General features: G+C 35.5%; 1 protein-coding gene and 1 pseudogene across 6 annotated transcripts in view; one reads left to right on the forward strand and one right to left on the reverse strand.

Annotated features, from left to right (window-relative positions):
• Window positions 1-1,013: 1,013 nt before the first annotated feature.
• The window catches only part of Bdp1 (BDP1 general transcription factor IIIB subunit), a 102,603-nt gene continuing 85,892 nt past the window's right edge, over window positions 1,014-17,724 (reverse strand). For 4 of the 6 annotated variants that reach the window (XM_074077328.1, XM_020181011.2, XM_074077329.1 and 1 more), the window contains 5 exons: window positions 14,558-14,762; window positions 12,779-12,815; window positions 10,708-10,975; window positions 8,238-8,484; window positions 1,014-3,705 (listed from right to left, as the gene is read on the reverse strand). In XM_074077328.1, the coding sequence (XP_073933429.1) occupies window positions 3,574-3,705; window positions 8,238-8,484; window positions 10,708-10,975; window positions 12,779-12,815; window positions 14,558-14,762 (889 nt within the window). In that variant the 3' untranslated portion in view covers window positions 1,014-3,573. The remainder of the gene's footprint in view (window positions 3,706-8,237; window positions 8,485-10,707; window positions 10,976-12,778; window positions 12,816-14,557; window positions 14,763-17,724) is intronic. The other 2 variants (XM_020181014.2, XM_020181013.2) reach the window with 2 other exon arrangements.
• On the forward strand, window positions 7,043-7,336 carry LOC109697426 (large ribosomal subunit protein eL37 pseudogene; annotated as a pseudogene).

Consider the following 17,724-nt stretch of genomic DNA (forward strand, 5'->3'; position numbering starts at 1 on the left):
GTAATGTACCAACCTACCTTCCAAGCAAAAAGCCCCAAGTTCAAACCCAGTACTGCCGACCACCCCCCCAAAAAAAAAAACAGCCACTATGCTGGTTGGTCTGACAAAATGAAAGAAATGGTGAGATTAACTATTCTGTAGAAAAGTTTCCATAAATACTTCTCACAGTAAAAGTTTTCAGCCAACTGCTAGGCATGTTGGCAAAATTCTATAATCCCAGCACTCAGGGAATTTGAGGCCAACCTGGGCTACATAGTGAGAGCATGTTTCAATCCCTACCACGCCCCCAATTATTTTTTCTTTTTATGGCCAACTGGTATTTTTCCCATAAATACTTGAGAAGTCCACGTTTCTATTACATCCAGGACTTAAGTTCTCATATTTTCTCTATAGAGAAAACAAAGTGAAAGGCGGAAAGAGGAGGATGTAAAAGAGTCTGAGTTCTTATATCCAAAAATTCATTACTTAAGGAGTGAATAAACAAAAAAGTCATACTTTAAAAGAAAAAAATTAACACTTCAATGTGCAGGAAAGTCTATTCTTTATTCTTGCAGAATAAAAATAATTTCTTCATAAAAAGCATATAATCAGGTACCAGTGGTTCAGATCTATAATCTCAGCTACTTGGGAGGCTAAGATCAGGAGGATCATGGTTCCAGGCCAGCCAGGACAAACAGTTCGAGAGATGCCACCTCCAAAATAACTACAGCAAAATGGACTGGTGTACAACACCTGCTTTGCAAATGCAAGACCCTGAATTCAAACACCAGCTCCACAAAAAAAAGGCATGCAATAAAAATTAATTTTTCCAATAACACTATATTTTTATGGAAATAAAATATAGACTATATTTAAAAACAGTAACTAGGGGGTTGGGGATTTAGCTCAGCAGAAGAGCGCTTGTCTGGCAAGTGCAAGGCCCTGAGTTCGGTCCCCAGCACCGAAAAAAAAAAAAATAACTAGTACTGAGCAAAATTATATTTCATTGTTTGAAAAGAAAAGGACACAACAGATACTATAAAATAACTTTTATTTACATAATTTATACCTATGAACATAGCTGCTTTCTTTAGAACAAGAAATTTTACAAATGACAGATATTGCTTCTTTTGTCAAAGACTGCTTCAAGCAAGATAGTATTCATGGTCATTTCTATTTAATATGGTGGCAAAGAGTGTATATCAATATTTTCATCTGTGCATCTCTTATCAACAATTAGACTTTCAAAACCATCATGTTGATCACTTGCTACAGTGTAAGTGTTCAGGAGGAAAAGTTAAGAAAAGATAAAGACCTTTAATTGCATTTCTTTAAAGATTTCTAAAATGAATTTTTTATAACATCATCCTTACTTCATTCAGACTTAACATAGACCTTTCCACCTTGTAAGGTAAATACATTGATTTTCTTTTTCAAGATCTGTTTTAAAGATATAACAGTAGGAAAATTTGTGACTTGATTCTTTACACAGTGACTGCCCTGTGTTCTTTACATAGTAAGAAATTTTATCTTCCATAAAATTGGTTCATTGTAGATGAACAAGAGACAAGTGTTAACAAAGTTAAGAAATAAATACTATATAGGGATAAATAATAGTTTAGTCATGGCAATCTAACATCCCAACTAACACTAATTAAGAGAAAAACCTTTTCAGAATAGGAAAATTTTTTAAATGTACAAAAACAAGGTATGCAAATAGTAATGTGATTTACTACCATGATTTTCTGACATTAATTCACATGAAATAAATGCATGCCTATAGAGAATTTCCACTCAGATTTACACATCCTCCTTCATGACCAAAAAAAATGAAAAAAATTAAACCATAAATTTCACTATAAGGCAAAGAATAAAAACTGCTGTAGTTGCAAGTTTCCATAAATTGGCATCACTGTTATACTTGCAGAGCCATGTCCTCTCTTACTAAGCAACTTGAACACTAACCACCATTTTTTCAACATAAAAATACTAAAATTATCTAGAGTTAAAAATATTTTCCCAATTGAAATACTGATCATTTCATATGCATTCAACACAGTTTTAACTTTCAGGCACAACTCATAACTTCAATGACAAGTAACACAGATAGACATCAGCACCTTCAGGAAAGAAAACTACTTGTCAAACTAAAAGCAGAATCCAGCCATGGCCCTCATTCAAGTATGCTCTGGCTGCTTTCACATGAAACAGCAGGGCTGTGCACTGCAGACAGCATTTGACCTGCTATCCCCAAAATAGTTTGCAGTAAAAGTCTCCAACTCCTGAACTATTGTATCAGTCTAGGAAGTTTCTTCACTTAAAATCAGAATAAATCTGCTCTTTGACAAGTTATTTGGAATAAGGAAAGATTTGTTAGGGTCAATTTTATATATATAATATATATAATATATATGATGATTTATATAAATCTGTAAATCATCAAATCTCAAAATTAAAAATACTTAAATTCATATTGATGATAATCACTGACCTTATAAAGTCTCAGTATTTTCTGTTTTTAACATCTAAATTACATTCTGTGCTTAAAGACCTAAGTGTCCCTTGAGCAGAATTTAATGGGAAAAAAACTCTCACAAAAAAATTTATTTTCTAAAAAGGAGTGTGTGTGTGTGTGTGTGTGTGTGTGTGTGAATGAGATTGAGTTTTGCATGAAAATGTCTCATAAATTAAGTTTTTTCTTCCAATGAAAATCCTGAGATTTTACAAGAAATGAGAAAAAACAAACCTTCACAGTACAAAGTCAATAAACTAAACAATAAGAAAAAGAAGTATGCAAAATATATATACTACCCAAACATCTTAGTTGTTCATTTAAAATAGCTTTAAAAACTAAAGAGGAAAAGGAGACTAATATAAATTTGTTAATGCCTTCTTTACCCATAATCTGAGAGGTGAAAGTAACTAAAACTGAGTATTTTTAAATAAAAAATTTCAAAATAAATAAGCTCTTTGATGTGTCATCTTTATAAATAAGTTTAAGTACCACCTTTTCAGTTAGGAGTAATGTTACATCACCATGAATTAGAAAAATACATATTTTTTAGTCACACAAATAGCAGATAATAGGAAAGTTTTTAACTTTACCATACTAAAGTGGAATTTCACAACTTGCTTTCATATACTTAGAGGCAACTGAAAAGGCCTTTACCATCCCCCCATTCCTGGCCAAAAAAAAAAAACCTTTATAAAAAAAGTTCACTAAATACAATCAAGCTCCAAATATGTCAGCACTGTGATTTAGACAGACATTTACCCACAGCATTCCCAAATGTCCACATGTGCTCAGCACAGGAAGAGTCAGAATGTAAACAGGAGTTGCTATTTCTGTCTGAGAAAGCAGTCTTAATTTGCATGGTATTTCCAAAATGCTGAATCAATCAAAATGAACCTCAGCAATGTTTGCCACTGATTATAAAAGCTTCAAATGAAACTCATTAAATATTCAAAACTGACCTAAACAAAAATAGGCAGTGATGCGTTTTTCTAAATACTGCTTTGTTAATGTAATTCACTTTGGAAATCCCAAGCTTAAAAAAAAGAAAGAAAGAAAGAAAATAAATCCAAAAGACTGTTTCACTCTGTTTCATCCACTTCAATGAAGATATCACCAAAGAAATATTCAGAGACTGTGGTTGGCTCCTCTTCAGGTGCCCGTTTTTGGCCACTTTTATGTTTTTCTTTCAGGGACGGCGGCTCACTAGACACCTAAAAAGGAAATAAAAGTAAAACTGCAGCACAACATTTATACATTGCTAGTGAGAACTGGGGAGGTAGCTTAGTGGTACAGTGCTTGCCTAGTATGGACAAGATCCTGGGTTTGATCCCCAGCACCACAGGGGAAAAATAACAACAACAAAAAGTGAAATAATCCTAAATTTTACACAGTAAGATTTTTCAAGAATACAGTAACTTCTGTAGCATTAGTTATAATAATAAAATTGGAAGCAACATAAATATACAACATTAGATATGATTAGGTAAACTTTAGTGAATCTGTGATCCATGACTTAACCTTAATTCCCATGAAAATTTTTTTCATAATATATAAAAATGAAATATTTTTAAATCTATAAGATTAAAACATTTTAATTAATGGTGTAAGAATAGAAAGACCCATAAAACGGAACAGTACTCAAAAGAAACAACAAATCAAAGAGACCTTATCAAAGATTAGCACACTTACAAATCTATAAAAAAAATTAAGATAGCCTCATATTGACACAGGAACAAACATTTACACAAATGAAACAGAAGACTAGAAATAATCCCAACACATACAGAAATTGAGTACCTGAAAAAAGTTAACATTGCAAAACAAAAATGAGAGAAGTTGAACATTCAATGATGTGGGACAACCGTATAACCTTCTCAGGGGGAAAAAACACTACTCAGACCTCTACTTCATCAAGGTAAATCCTACATGTATCAAAAGACTTAAACAACATTAAAACAACAGTAACAAAACCTACTATAATATGCCATAGTGAAATACTCATAATTCTGGAGCAGGAGAAGAGGGTATCTCTTCAAATGATGTGAAGTCAGAAGCCATAAAGAAAAAAAATGATAAATTCATCTCCACAAAAATAAAAAATGCCAGCATGGCAAAAGCCACCACACACAAAATCAAGACAAATGACTATGTGGGAAATTATAATAATATAATATAATATAATTAATATAATATAATAATAATAATAATATAACATAATATATAATTAATATAGTATGAACTTGTACAAATCAATATTAAAAAAACAAATAACCCAGGTGTTGTTTTTTTTTTGGGGGGGGGGGGGCCGGAGGGAGAGGAGAGCTTGAACTTAGGGCTACTCCGCCAGACCTTTTTTTTGTGTGTGATGGGTTTTTTCAAGATAGGGTCTCATAAACTATTTGCCCAGTAGCCCAGGTTTTTTAGAGTCAAACAATATGAACAGATATTTTTTACATAAATACAGCATGACTCCAACATGGAGGCATTCAACCTCACAGTAAGAGTATGGGCTCATAGCCAGGCACTGGTGACTTGCGCCTGTAATCCTAGGGAGACAGAGATCAGGAGGATCGAGGTTCAAAGCCAGATCCTGGTAAACAGTTCAGGAGACCATACTCTGAAAATACCTGACACACAAAAAAGGGCTAGAGTAGCAAAGCACCTGCCTAGCAAGGGGGATGCCCTAAATTCAAACCCCGGTACCAACCCACCCCCTAAAAAAAAAGTATGTGCTCATTAAATATACAAGGACTGTGAAAAGGGAAAGGAACTGATAACATACTAGTGTGAGAAAAAAGACCCACCCCATCCCTGTGAACTGCTGCTAGGAATAGAAAGTGATATAATCCCTATGGAAAATAATTAGGCAGAACCTATCAAAAGAAAAATCTTTCCTTTTGACAAAGCAAATCTATACACTTCTAGGTGTGTAGATAAATGTGCAAAATGACCCCTGTATAAGTCTATTATCATGCTGTACTGGGGATGGAACCCGGGGCCTCAAGCATTTCAAGGCAAGCACTCTACCAATGAGCTCCACCTCTAGCCCTATCATATGTTGATTCGAACATACGAAATAATTTAAGTTGTTTCTACAACTTAAACGCTAGGAATATGAGACTAGTATTACTACATGGTACAACCAAATAAGTAAATGTCGTATAGTCACTAAAACAATGAGGCTGGGTGTGGTTCACTGGTACAAGCCTGTAATCCCAGCACACAAGAGGTTCAGGCAGGATGATCTTGAGTTTGAGGCTAGCCTGAGCTACATAGTAAGACCATGTCTCAAAAACAACAATAAAACAACAAAAACACCAACAATGAGGATACTCTTGGAAATTTATCCCTGAAAAATGACAATTTATGTTCATATGAAGACCTACATGAATGTTTATAGCAGCTTTGGTCACAATAGCCAAAAACTGAAAACAACCGATGCCCTTCAAAGGTGAATGGATTAATAAAACTGTTGATACAACCACACCATGGAATACTACTAAGCAATAAAGAGCAACAAAGTAGTGGAAGCACAGGCAGGAGGCCAACCTGGGCTACATAATGAGACCATGTCTCAAAAAATAAAAACGAAACTAAACAAAAAAAGCAACAAACTACTGACACACAAAATCATCTAAATGAATACCTAGGAAAAGGTGTTAAATGAAAAATCGCCACTCTCAAGTGTATGGTTCCATTTACGAAACATTCTTGAAATGACAAACTTAATAATGAACAGGTTGCCTTAAGAAGTGGTGGAAGGAAATGGGTGCACGAATGAAAGGGCAGTAACAGAATCACTGTAGTGATCAAACTTCTCTGTATCTTGACTGGAGCAATGTCAATAACCTGGTTGCAATGTTGGAACATCATTTGTAAGATGACACCATTGGGGAAAACCAGACAAAAGGTTAGGTAGACTGTTTCCGTATGACTTCTTAAAACTGTATGTGAATCTATGATTACCTCAAAATCAGTTTAATTTAAATTAGGAGAAAGAAATAAAGCTATTTATTGTTTTCTAAAGATCTCTAAGACATTAAGAAAACAAAGCAAGATACAGAATGGGATATTATTTGCATAAAAAATAGGAAAAAAAATGTTTCTATTTGTATATATATAAAATCTCTCTAGAAAAGTCAACCAGAAGCTGATAGTACCACATACCTATGGAAAGGAGAAACTGGGAACATAAAAAATGGGAAACTTTTCAACAGTAAAAGTTTTTTTTTTTTTTTTTTTGGGCAGCACTAAGGTTTTGAACTCAGGCTTCACTCTTGCTACATAGGTGCTCTACCACTTGAACCACTCCACCAGCCCTTTTTTGTATTGAGTATTTTCAAAATAGGGTCTCTAGAACTATTTACCTGGACTGACTTCAAACCGAGATCCTCCTAATCTCTGTCTCCCCAGTAGCTACGATTTTTGGCATGAAACACCAACAGCTGGCTTAATTAAGATACTTGCCTCATACTATATCAAAATCAATAACCATGAATAGAGAAATAAAAACTCATCTTTCTCTTTGGTCTCAGCGGCAGAAATGAGATGACAAAGGGCATGTCATCCTTTGGAAAGCATCATAATAAGACGCACACGTTGTGCGGCCACTGTGGTTCTAAGGCCTACCACCTTCAGAAGTCGACCTGTGGCAAATGTGGCTGTTCTGCCAAGTGCAAGAGAAAGTATATCTGCAGTGCCAAGGCTAAGAGATGAAATACTATAGGGACTGGTCGAACGAAGCACCTAAAAATTGTCTGCAGCAGATTCACACATGGATTCCATGAAGATACAACACCTAAACCCAAGAGGGAAGCTGTTGCAGCATCCAGTTCATCTTGAGAATTTCAGTAACTAATCACACAATAAATGTTCTGGTTTTGAAAACTAAAAACAAAAAAAAAAAGAACCTCATCTTTGTTGGGGAAACAGAGTCTTGCTGTATAACCCCAGGCTGACCTGGAACTAAAAATTCTCCTGCCTCAGCCTCCCAAGTGCTGGGCTTATAGGTGTGTACTACCTCACCTAGGTGAAGAAAAACTTCTTAATCATAAACTATAAATAAGTTTAAAAAAAAATAAAGGAAGTGGAAAAATTCCAGTAAATACATGAAATAAAAAAGCCACTATTAACTAAGGAAATGTAAATTAAACCAATGAAACACCATTTTCACCCCTTTACCACTGTAGTTAATTAAAAAAAAAAAATTATCCTGAAGAAATACTAGCAAGGATATGATTAAACTGGCACTGCCACACTGCTAGTAACTATAATGACTATTTTATAAAATAATTTGGCAATAATAATCAAATCATAGACAGGGGTCCACAAAGTTTTTCCATCCTAGAACTTGTCATTAGATGGTTCAGGATACACAGAAGAGAAACAAATTCTATTTTATGGTTTCCTGAATTCTTATAGGTGTTAGTACATTTCTTGAAAGGCAAATAAAATGCAAACTACTTTATTTTTCTTTCACAAGTCAGAAGAGTCTTTGGACTAAAGAACTGGCAGTTAGGTAATCATTTATGGCTAGTTCAATGACTCTAAAATAAGCTAACTGCAACTTCCTAACCTAGCCCCTTATCTTCTTCCAGGGTAGAGGGTTTAATGGGAAGGAAATAGATAGAAGTTGCTCTGAAGTAATTTCTGACATCCAGATGAAAATAATCATGTTTCTTTAGCTATGTATGTGTCCAACTCATTTTATACAAACAATAAAATACAGTGGTTATCTTATTACCTGAGTTGCTGAACCGGCAGTATTCTGAGATTCAGTATTAGAAACACTTGGAGATGGAGGCCGATCAGAGAACTCTTGATTTTTTTTCTGGCTTTCATTAAGTGGATTAGATCTTTTCAAATTTCGTCTTGATACAGGTATAACAGGTTTTAGACGCTTCTTACTATGGACTTGAGTAGTTTCATCAGACTCCAAATTATTCTTTGAACATATTAAAGATAAAAATCCCAGAGGTCTTCTGCCAGGTCTAAAAATGCAAATGTGAAAGATATTCAAGGATATCTAGGAAGACACATTCTGTTTGTTTTCCTTGTTATGTTTAGTTGTTTTGCTGTTTTCAGACTAGTCTCACAGTGCAACCCAGGCTGGCCTTCAACTCTTATTCCTTCTACCTCAGCATCCCCAGTGTTGGGATATTAAACATGCATTACCATCCATCCCTGGAGGGGGCGCTGTTTTCTCACTCCCTCCCTTGTTACAGCAAGCGTTCTCTCTTGCTCCTGGTTATTACTGAACCTAACTGGGCATAACTGGGGGCAACTGGAGATTCAGAAAAGACACAGGATACACAGACAGACAGAAAGTGGGGTCAGGTGTGGTTGGGTGCTCAGGTGGAGACACCCAACCCTGACTGCTTCTTTTCTCTATCTTTATTCTTTAAGGCCTTACTCCTGCAATTCTTTAAAACCTTGCTTCTAAAATCTTTGAAACCTTGCTTAAAACCTCTTTCCTGAGACTCACTCTGTCCCATGTTTTTTCTTAGCTTATCTATAGCCTAATCTCTCAAAGTCTTTTGCCCCCAGACTTGCAGCTTTTCTTTAGCATTCTCTCTTTAGCTTTCTTAAAGCCTCATGCTCAGACTTGGAAAGTCTCGGTCCTCTATCTTGCATTGTCCCATGTTCTCTTTGGCTTTTCTTTAGTTTCTAAAGCCTATCTTGAAGTTCTTTCTTTGGCTTAGCTTTCTAAGGTCTATGTTAAAGTTCTTGGTGCAGACTTTGTACCAACTCCTCTTTAGTCATTCTTTTCCCTTCCAAAAGCTTCCCACACCAAAGAGTCTCAAGCCCACCTTCAGTGGGACAAACAGGGTGGAGCAGAGGCTCTGGGGGAAGGCAGTGACACTGTGTTGTTCTGCTTTTTCTGTTTTGTGGCCGGGGCTGTGCCCATCTCGGCCTACAGGTAAAAGCAAGTAAGCCACATCTCACCTGGCTCATGTCCAGTCTCACAGGCTTTTCATAATTCGCTCTCCACACAGCCCTAACAAGACACATTCTTAATTCCACCTTCATTAATGCTAAAATGGCACCTTCTATTAAGTATTGATGCCACTGTACCATGACATATTTGTGATAGGGTCAAAACTTACTCTTAGAGCAGTGCTTCCAAGCTTAAAAGTGCACATAAATCATCAGGTTCTGTTACTTAAAATTCATGTGTGGGTACTCAATGTGGCCTGAGTCCTACATTTCTAACAAGTTCTGAAATGATGTCCATGCTGATGGTCCCAGATCCACACTTCAAGTAGCAAATATCTGGAGTAGGGTTCAGCAAATGATGGTCCACAAGCCAAACGCAGCCCACCACACCTGACTGTGTAAATAAGATTACTTGAACAAAGACATGCATTTGTTTATGGCTGCTTTTGTGCTATAGCCATAGAGTTGAGTAACTGCAACAAAAACCACATGGCCCACAAAGTCTGAACATATTCTCTATGACCTTTAACAAAAAAAGTTCACTGTCCTCTAGTCTAGAACACTGCTTTTAAACTTTATGTAATTTAGATTACCAAAACAACAGATTAAATAAGCCCTTTTAAGATACATATTCTCTCCTCTTTGTGGAGGCTAGGGCATGTCTCGCCACCCTCCTCCCCCAACTCACCATGTTACAGTTTGAATGCTGTTGACAAGCTAGTAGTTATTGATAACCCACACTTCTAGAGCATGAGACAAAGAATGTGGGGAAAGTTGGCTTTGAAACTAAATTTCACTTACAGAAATAAAGGCATGGTTTACCTCCTTATTACACTTCAAGACAAGAAGATGACACATTATTTGGGAGTTCAATAAAACAAATTCCAGAGCTACCTCTGACATAAGTTCTGTATCTCATTTTATCAGCATGTATATAGCTCCGCATGGCAAAATGTGTAATGATCAGAATAGTTAACAGTGGACAAGGAGAAAAGAAAATGTCTAATATATTCTAAGGATTTTCTATATAAAAGTCAGAGTTTCAGCACTTAAAGCTAACCTTTCATCACATGGAATGTGTATTTATCTGGAACATTACTGTATTTCCTTTGCTTAACCGTCTTTCCTTTACATTACTAAAGAAGGGTATGTTTATAAAACACCAACCTCAGTACTGAACTAACTCTTATGTCTGTTCCATATAGGTTGCACTTATTCAGGAAGAGGGGACTGGGGAGGAGAAGGAGGACCACCCACTAAAGAGTTTCTCATGTTACCTGGATAGTGGGGTTTTTGAAGATGATGTTCTACTATCCACTTGTTCAGATTTAGAAAAAGCTTCAGTTCTTTCTTCTTTGTCAGACACAGCCATCTCATCCTGAGGCAACTGAGGCATGTTCTTTTCTATAGATGGATCTCTTATTTTATCAGGAGATCTAGATCCTACATTCTGCAAAGCTGATTCCAGTTGCTCTTTCTGAGGTGCTGGAGTTGCACGTGTGCTTCCTGAAGTGGGAAAAATGTCCTGTTCCTTAAAAGACTCCTCTTCAAAAAAAGACAGCAAATGGTAAGCATATACTGAAATTAATATTCAATTTAATTGCAATATTTGAAGGAAAAAAAACCCATTCTATTCTATAATGAACCTAGCCTTCTAAAAGGAAACTAAACCATAACTAGTGAAACTACTTAGACTATTAAGAACAAAGGATTAAAAGCTATAGAAAGAGCTTCTGTAAAATATATCACTATATGAAATGGTTACATTTCTATGTTTCCCAAAAATATTTCCTGAACTAGCAAAATGAAAAGTGATCATTTTCTAAAAATCTATGACTTCTAAAAATGCAGAAGTTAACCAACCCAAAATACAGGCATTAACTCTTGGGTATCTAAGGTCTTATGGAAAAAAAAAACCTACAGACATTTAAACACTCAAGTTTAACTAAAGAGTTCTCTTTCCTTAACTAAATACTAGACAAAGGCCTAAGTAGCAATTAATTATTAAGGGCAAAATAGTAAGAAATTTCTTATTAAATATTAAATCTTATTAAATAGCTTTTCCTAAGGTCTTATCCCTAGTGCTTATATTCCAGTTCCATGAAGGTAGGATGAAGTTATGTATATCTGCTTAAAAAATAAATTGATTGCTGGACAGGGCAGGGGTTGAGGGGAAGAGGCAATGGGGTGATCTAACCAATGTACAATATAAGCCTAACTGGAATTGTCACTATGAATCCCCCCTGTATAATGAATATATCCTAATAAAAAATTTTATAATGAAAAGTTTCTTGCCACCAAAAAATAAATAAATAAATTGATTAAAGATGGGCTATGTCATTAACACTTCAGTATGTTGTGACTTGTTCAATGCTTTTATTGGAGAGGAGGAAATGGGTGGCAGAAATTTTACCACATTCATTAGGACTAGGAACTGTAACCACATTACAGTTTCACAGTTAAAATTAGAGCAACTGAAATTAAGTCTATCACTATGACTATCACTTTAAGTATACAAAGAAGTAGACATGGGGGATTGAGAGCACAGCTCAGTGGTACAGTGGTTGTCTAGCATGCACAAGGCCTTGGGTTACATCCAAAGAATGAGCAAACAAACAAAATACCCCAAACCATCAAACCCTTCCATTCTGTAACTCTGAGATGCCACCATCAGTAACTTCTATTTCATTCTCAACAGCCACTGCCATGGTTAAGCAATGGCTACAGATGTTGGATAAGCCTAAGACACAGTAAGTTTGAAAAGAAAAAGGGAATAATATAAAATAAATGAAAGAGATTTATGAAATAATGAATAAATGTGCCTTAGTTACGAGAGCATTAGAGTCTGCATTTTTAAGATCCAAGAGCGACTTTAAATTCCAATAAAATATAGGAGACTCCAGGACTAGGGGCATAGTTCAAGTGGTAGGACACATGTCTAGTAAGAACAAGGCCCTAAGTTCAAACATGAGTGGGAGGGAGGGAGGGAGGAAGGAAGGAAGGAAGGAAGGAGAGTGCAAGAGCTTTTGAATTCCCACAGACAGCTGAAGCTAGTAAAGATCTCCGGTACTAAACAAATTACAGGTTAGGGTTCTATAAAGACAACTACCGTTATATTCAGCTTTTAATTCCTAAAAGGCAGTGACTAAGCTTTTACAGAACATCTTTGTAGCCATGTTTTTCCATTGATTGCAAGATGAAAGGAGCTTATTTTGGCTATAAATGTGTCATACCCAAGGTCTTGGGGGAGTAGTAATAAAAGTACATTCTTAGAGAAAAGTCAAGATATGTCAAAAATAATTAGGGGTACTTAGCAAAATGCAATCATGTTAAAATTACTTCACTCACCTGTTTCCTCAAAAACATTTAATTCCTTTGAACACATCTGTTTAAAAAAAATGCACAGAAAATTAAGAAGTCCATTTATTAAGTAAAATGAAAATTATTCTTCCCCTCTCCCCTCCTATCACTTTGTAAAGAAAGCATATATCTCTCAGAAAGCTCAGACACATAAGAATTCTACCAAACATTTATGGAAACGATATTGCTACTGTTATTTAAACTGCTCCAGAGCCCAGTGGGAGAGCCACCAACTTAACATCAGTAAAAATACATCAAATGAAATACAATTTTTATGTATAGGGTGCTAAAGATCAAACTTGGGGGCTTGTATGTGCTAAGCAGGCATCTGAACACTGAGGAGATCTCTAGTCCCTCAAGTGAAGTTACAAACAGCAAATCAATGGACTAATACATCTTGATCAAGTACTTTGTTTCAAGAATGCAAAGATGACTCATCAGTATGAAATCTAATCAGGAGGAAAATTGTTTCTATTTGTAGTAGTATTTAAAAAGGTGGTACTATTTGAAAAAGTTAGTAAAATGGTCTAAATACATTGTTTTTCTTCCTTTCTTTTTTTGAGATAAGCTGTCACTATATTGCACAGGTAGGACTCCAAGGGTCTTTCTGCCTCTGTACCCTGAGTGTCAGACCGACTAAATATCTAATCTAGCTATCCATCTGTATACAAAATTGAACTCAGGGCCTTTTGTCTTCAGTCTTTCTTGCTTCAGTTCTTTTTCAGATAGAGTCTTGCATTTTTGCTCAGGACAGACTTCAATTTCTATCCTCCTATATCAACCTCTCAAGTACCTTTGATTACAGGCATTAGCCACACAAGGCAAATGACCCTTTTTTTCCCCCTTTTTTCTTTTTTGGCAGTCCTGGTGTATGAGCTCAGGGCCTTGTGCTTCATAGGAAAACACTCTACCACTTTAATCCACATGGATGGGGGGAAAAGGAAAGGAAAGAAAAAGGGGAGGGGAGGGAAGGGATGGGAAGGTAATCATTTTCTGTTATTATCTAAGAATTATTGGTTTTCAACTTTCCTTTGAGAAACAGATTTTAAGTTGGCTTTCCGTAGTGCAGTTACAAATTATGAGCAGCATCATAAACAAAACAGTAACAAGAGGGTGCTAGGGAAACTATGGTAGTGCACAGTGATGTAATCTACATGACCTGGGCAGACTTCCCTGAGGCAGTGATGACTGAGCTAAATAAGTTTGTAGTGTTTCACCCAGAGGGAAAGCAAATGAAATGACTTGGAATGTGAAGTATTACACACATTCAAGGAATTGAAAGATAGTCAAAACAGCTAGAAAATGACACACAAAATGAGATCAGAAACAGAAATAAGCCAAACCTTAGAGGAGCTGGTTTTATTGCTAAAAGCAAAGAAAGCTTTACACATTATAACAATAATATTACTAGTATTTTACACATTAGAAAACTCACCAGAGAGGTGAGATATCTTGTCTACAGTTCCATAGCAGTCAGGCAGTACATCCAAATCTAGATCAACAGCATGCTTGGGGCCTATTTTCAGTCACTGGCACAGAGCTAACAGGAGGCTTCCTGAACTAGTTAAAAGTGATAATCCCAAACTGGCCTTATCTAGATTATTTGATAGGAAGTATCAGAAACGTACCAACATCATATACAAGCATGAAAATGTCACAATGAAACTCATTTTGTACACGCATATAAAGGTTTAAAGAATGAAAGAAAAAAATACAGAAAAATGTTTTGCAATATGGCTATTCACTTTCTTAATGATGCTATCTTACCTCAGAGGTATATTCTTGACAATCAGCACTTGGAGGGAGTAAACATTTTTTGGCAGGAGGAACATGGTCACTTTCATCAAGCCTGCAGTGAAGTCTCTTCCTAGATATAAGATCCAAATTATCAGGAGGCTTTTCAGAATCACCTCTTCCATAATTAGATAAACACATGGCATCTTGAACAACTGAAGCTACTGGCAAACTCACACTGCACAAAAAATAAATACATATAAAACTCACAAAAAAAATGTTTAATAAAATTAAAGGCAGAACTATTACTGTGAAAGTGCCAATAAAAACCAAAACTCAAAACTAATAAATTGATGGTCACTGCAATAAAAATGATAGGTCAAGGCACATTCATACTTAAGCACACAACTTATTGAATTCAATATAAAGTATACAATACAGTGCTTTCCTTCTCTATAAACTTTCAATCTAAAATGTCCCTTCCTAATATAAAAAGCTTCAATTTCTAATGTTACAATTAAGTGTTTTAACCAATGGCAGTTAAAACACAACGTAACACTTCTACAATAAAGAAATAATGAAAGTATCAATAATATATAAGAATGGGAGATAGTTTGGCACCAGTGACTCACACTTGTAATCCTGTAGCTATTTAGGAGGCAGAGATTAGGAGGATCACAGTTTCAAGCTAACTGGGGCAAATAATTTGAGAAACCCTATCTGGAAAATATCCGACACAAAAAAAAGATCTGGCAGAGTGGCTCACATAGTAGAGCACACGCCTACAAGCATGAGGCCCTGAGTAGAAAGCCCAGTACTGCGGAAAAAAAAAAAAAAAAAGAAGAAGGGGTTGGGGTGAGGGAAAAGGAGGTAATATGAACAAAGTACATCATATACATGTATGAAAATGTCATAATGAACAAACTCATTCTATTATAATAATCAACACACACTAATTTTTTAAAAAGTGTTAAAAAGAAGAAACAAAAATGTTACATCTAGGAGGGACTGATAAAGCAATCCTATAATTCCAACTATTTATCCCAACTACTCGGAGGCAAAGGCAGGAAGGTCATGAGTTCAAAGCCACCCAGAAAAGGTACCATGAAGACTCTGTCTCAAAAACAACAGCTCAAGTAAGAGCAATTATCTAGCATGACCAGAATGCACAAGGTCCTGGGTTCGATCCCCGGCAACACACATACAAAACATACAAAAGTTATTTCTCTACATTATTTTTATATAACTTTCTGTGAATTATTCAGTTATATGTATACAACTCAAAAATATATATAAAGTATCCATATTTGTATAACCATACTTTCTGATCGAGGAATGTAAACTGTTTTAGCTTTTAAAATAATTTAACAAACCACTCCAGGACATATACCCAAAGCAATGTTAAGTCAGGATACAACAGAGACACTTGCACACCGATGTTTATTGCAGCATTGTTCACAATAGCCAAGCTATGGAAACAACCCAGATGCTACCCTACAACTGGTGAATGGATTAAGAAAATAAATATACATACACTGAAGTTTTATTCAGCCATAAGGAAGAAAGAAACTATATGGTTTGAAGGTAAATGGATGAATTTGAAGGACATAATGTTAAGTGAAATAAGCAAGATTCAGAAAGACAAAAGCCATGTGTTTTTACTTATTTGTGGAAGACAGACCCAAAAGATAAATATATACATGAAAATAAACATAACCACATACACATTTATATGTAGAACATACTCATAATAGTGGAACTACTATAAGGTACAAGGGGGAGGAGGAAAAATAAAAGAGAATGATAATCAACAATATCAAAATGCATTATATCTGTGCAGGCAGAGAACATAACAATATGTACTGAAAGCTGTTGAATAATGGGGAGTGGGAGAAAAGGGTAAGGGAAAGAAACAGAAAGGGTTGAACTGATCAAAGTAAAGCATACTCACAGCTGGGATACATTGAGAAACCTCTTTGGTTTCCTCGGTTTTTTTTTTTTTTTTTTTGGCTATACTGGGGTTTGAACTCATGCTTACTAGGCAGGCACTCTACCACCTGAGACACTCCATCAGCCCAAGAAACTGCTTTGAACACTGACTTTGGAATTAATAATAAAAGACGGGACTGTAAAATAGGTACAGTGTGTGAGGAGGTACTTGTGGGAGGGGTGAAGGTGAATAGAGATAAAAATGAGGAAATATGGTTGATGGGCTTCATATACATAAACAAAGTAAAACAATGAAACATCCTGCAATTGTTTTAAGTGAGCTATTATTGTGAAAGTGCCAATGAAACCCAAAACTCAGGGTTCTGGGCAGTGGGGAGATGGTGGGGCCAATCTAGCCAATGTACAATGTAAGGCTATTTGGAATTGGCACGATGAATCTCCCCTGTGCAATGAATATATGCTAATAAAAATGAAAAATAAGATAAATAAATAAAATAATGTATCAAGGGGCTAGGGTAAGGCTAAGGCACAGTGGTAGAGAGCTTGCCTAGCATACACAAGGTCCTTGGTTCGATCCCTTTATTGTCCCTAATAATAAAATAAAATAATATTATCAAACAAGTTTCAAACAAAAGTATACCACATATTTGAATGGCATCTTTATCAGATAGAAAATCAGCCACAACAAATTTCTTCTCTAAGTTGCCACATAATAAAATCTCAACAATTAAAAATAATGACAGTGAATGTCAGAGCACCCAATTATATGAAACGAATACTACTAGACATAAAGGGAGAGATAGGAACCAATACAATAATAGTGCATGCATGACTTCAACACACCACCCTCACAATAAATACATCATCTAGACAAAAAAAAAGAACTAAATTACACTCTAAATCAAATGGATTTAACAGACATCTATAGAACAGTTCATCCAACAGATACAGAAAACACATTTATTATATCAGCAAATGCAACTTTTTCCTTAATAGATCATGTTAGGTCATAAATCAAGTACAAGCACATTCATAAAAACTCAAATTCTTGCATATTATCAGATCATGATTGAATGCAAGAGAAACTACAGAAATTGAATAATACATGTCTGAATGAATGGTGAGTGGCTCATTGAAGAAATCAGAGGGATATTTTTAAAATTTCAGAATTAATGGAAATGGAAAAACAAAAATTACCAAAACCTGTGGGATACAGCAAAAGCAGTATGAAGAGGAAACTTTACAGCTTT

Source organism: Castor canadensis, chromosome 6 (genome assembly GCF_047511655.1).
Source record: "Castor canadensis chromosome 6, mCasCan1.hap1v2, whole genome shotgun sequence".
NCBI classification, from domain to species: domain Eukaryota; kingdom Metazoa; phylum Chordata; class Mammalia; order Rodentia; family Castoridae; genus Castor; species Castor canadensis.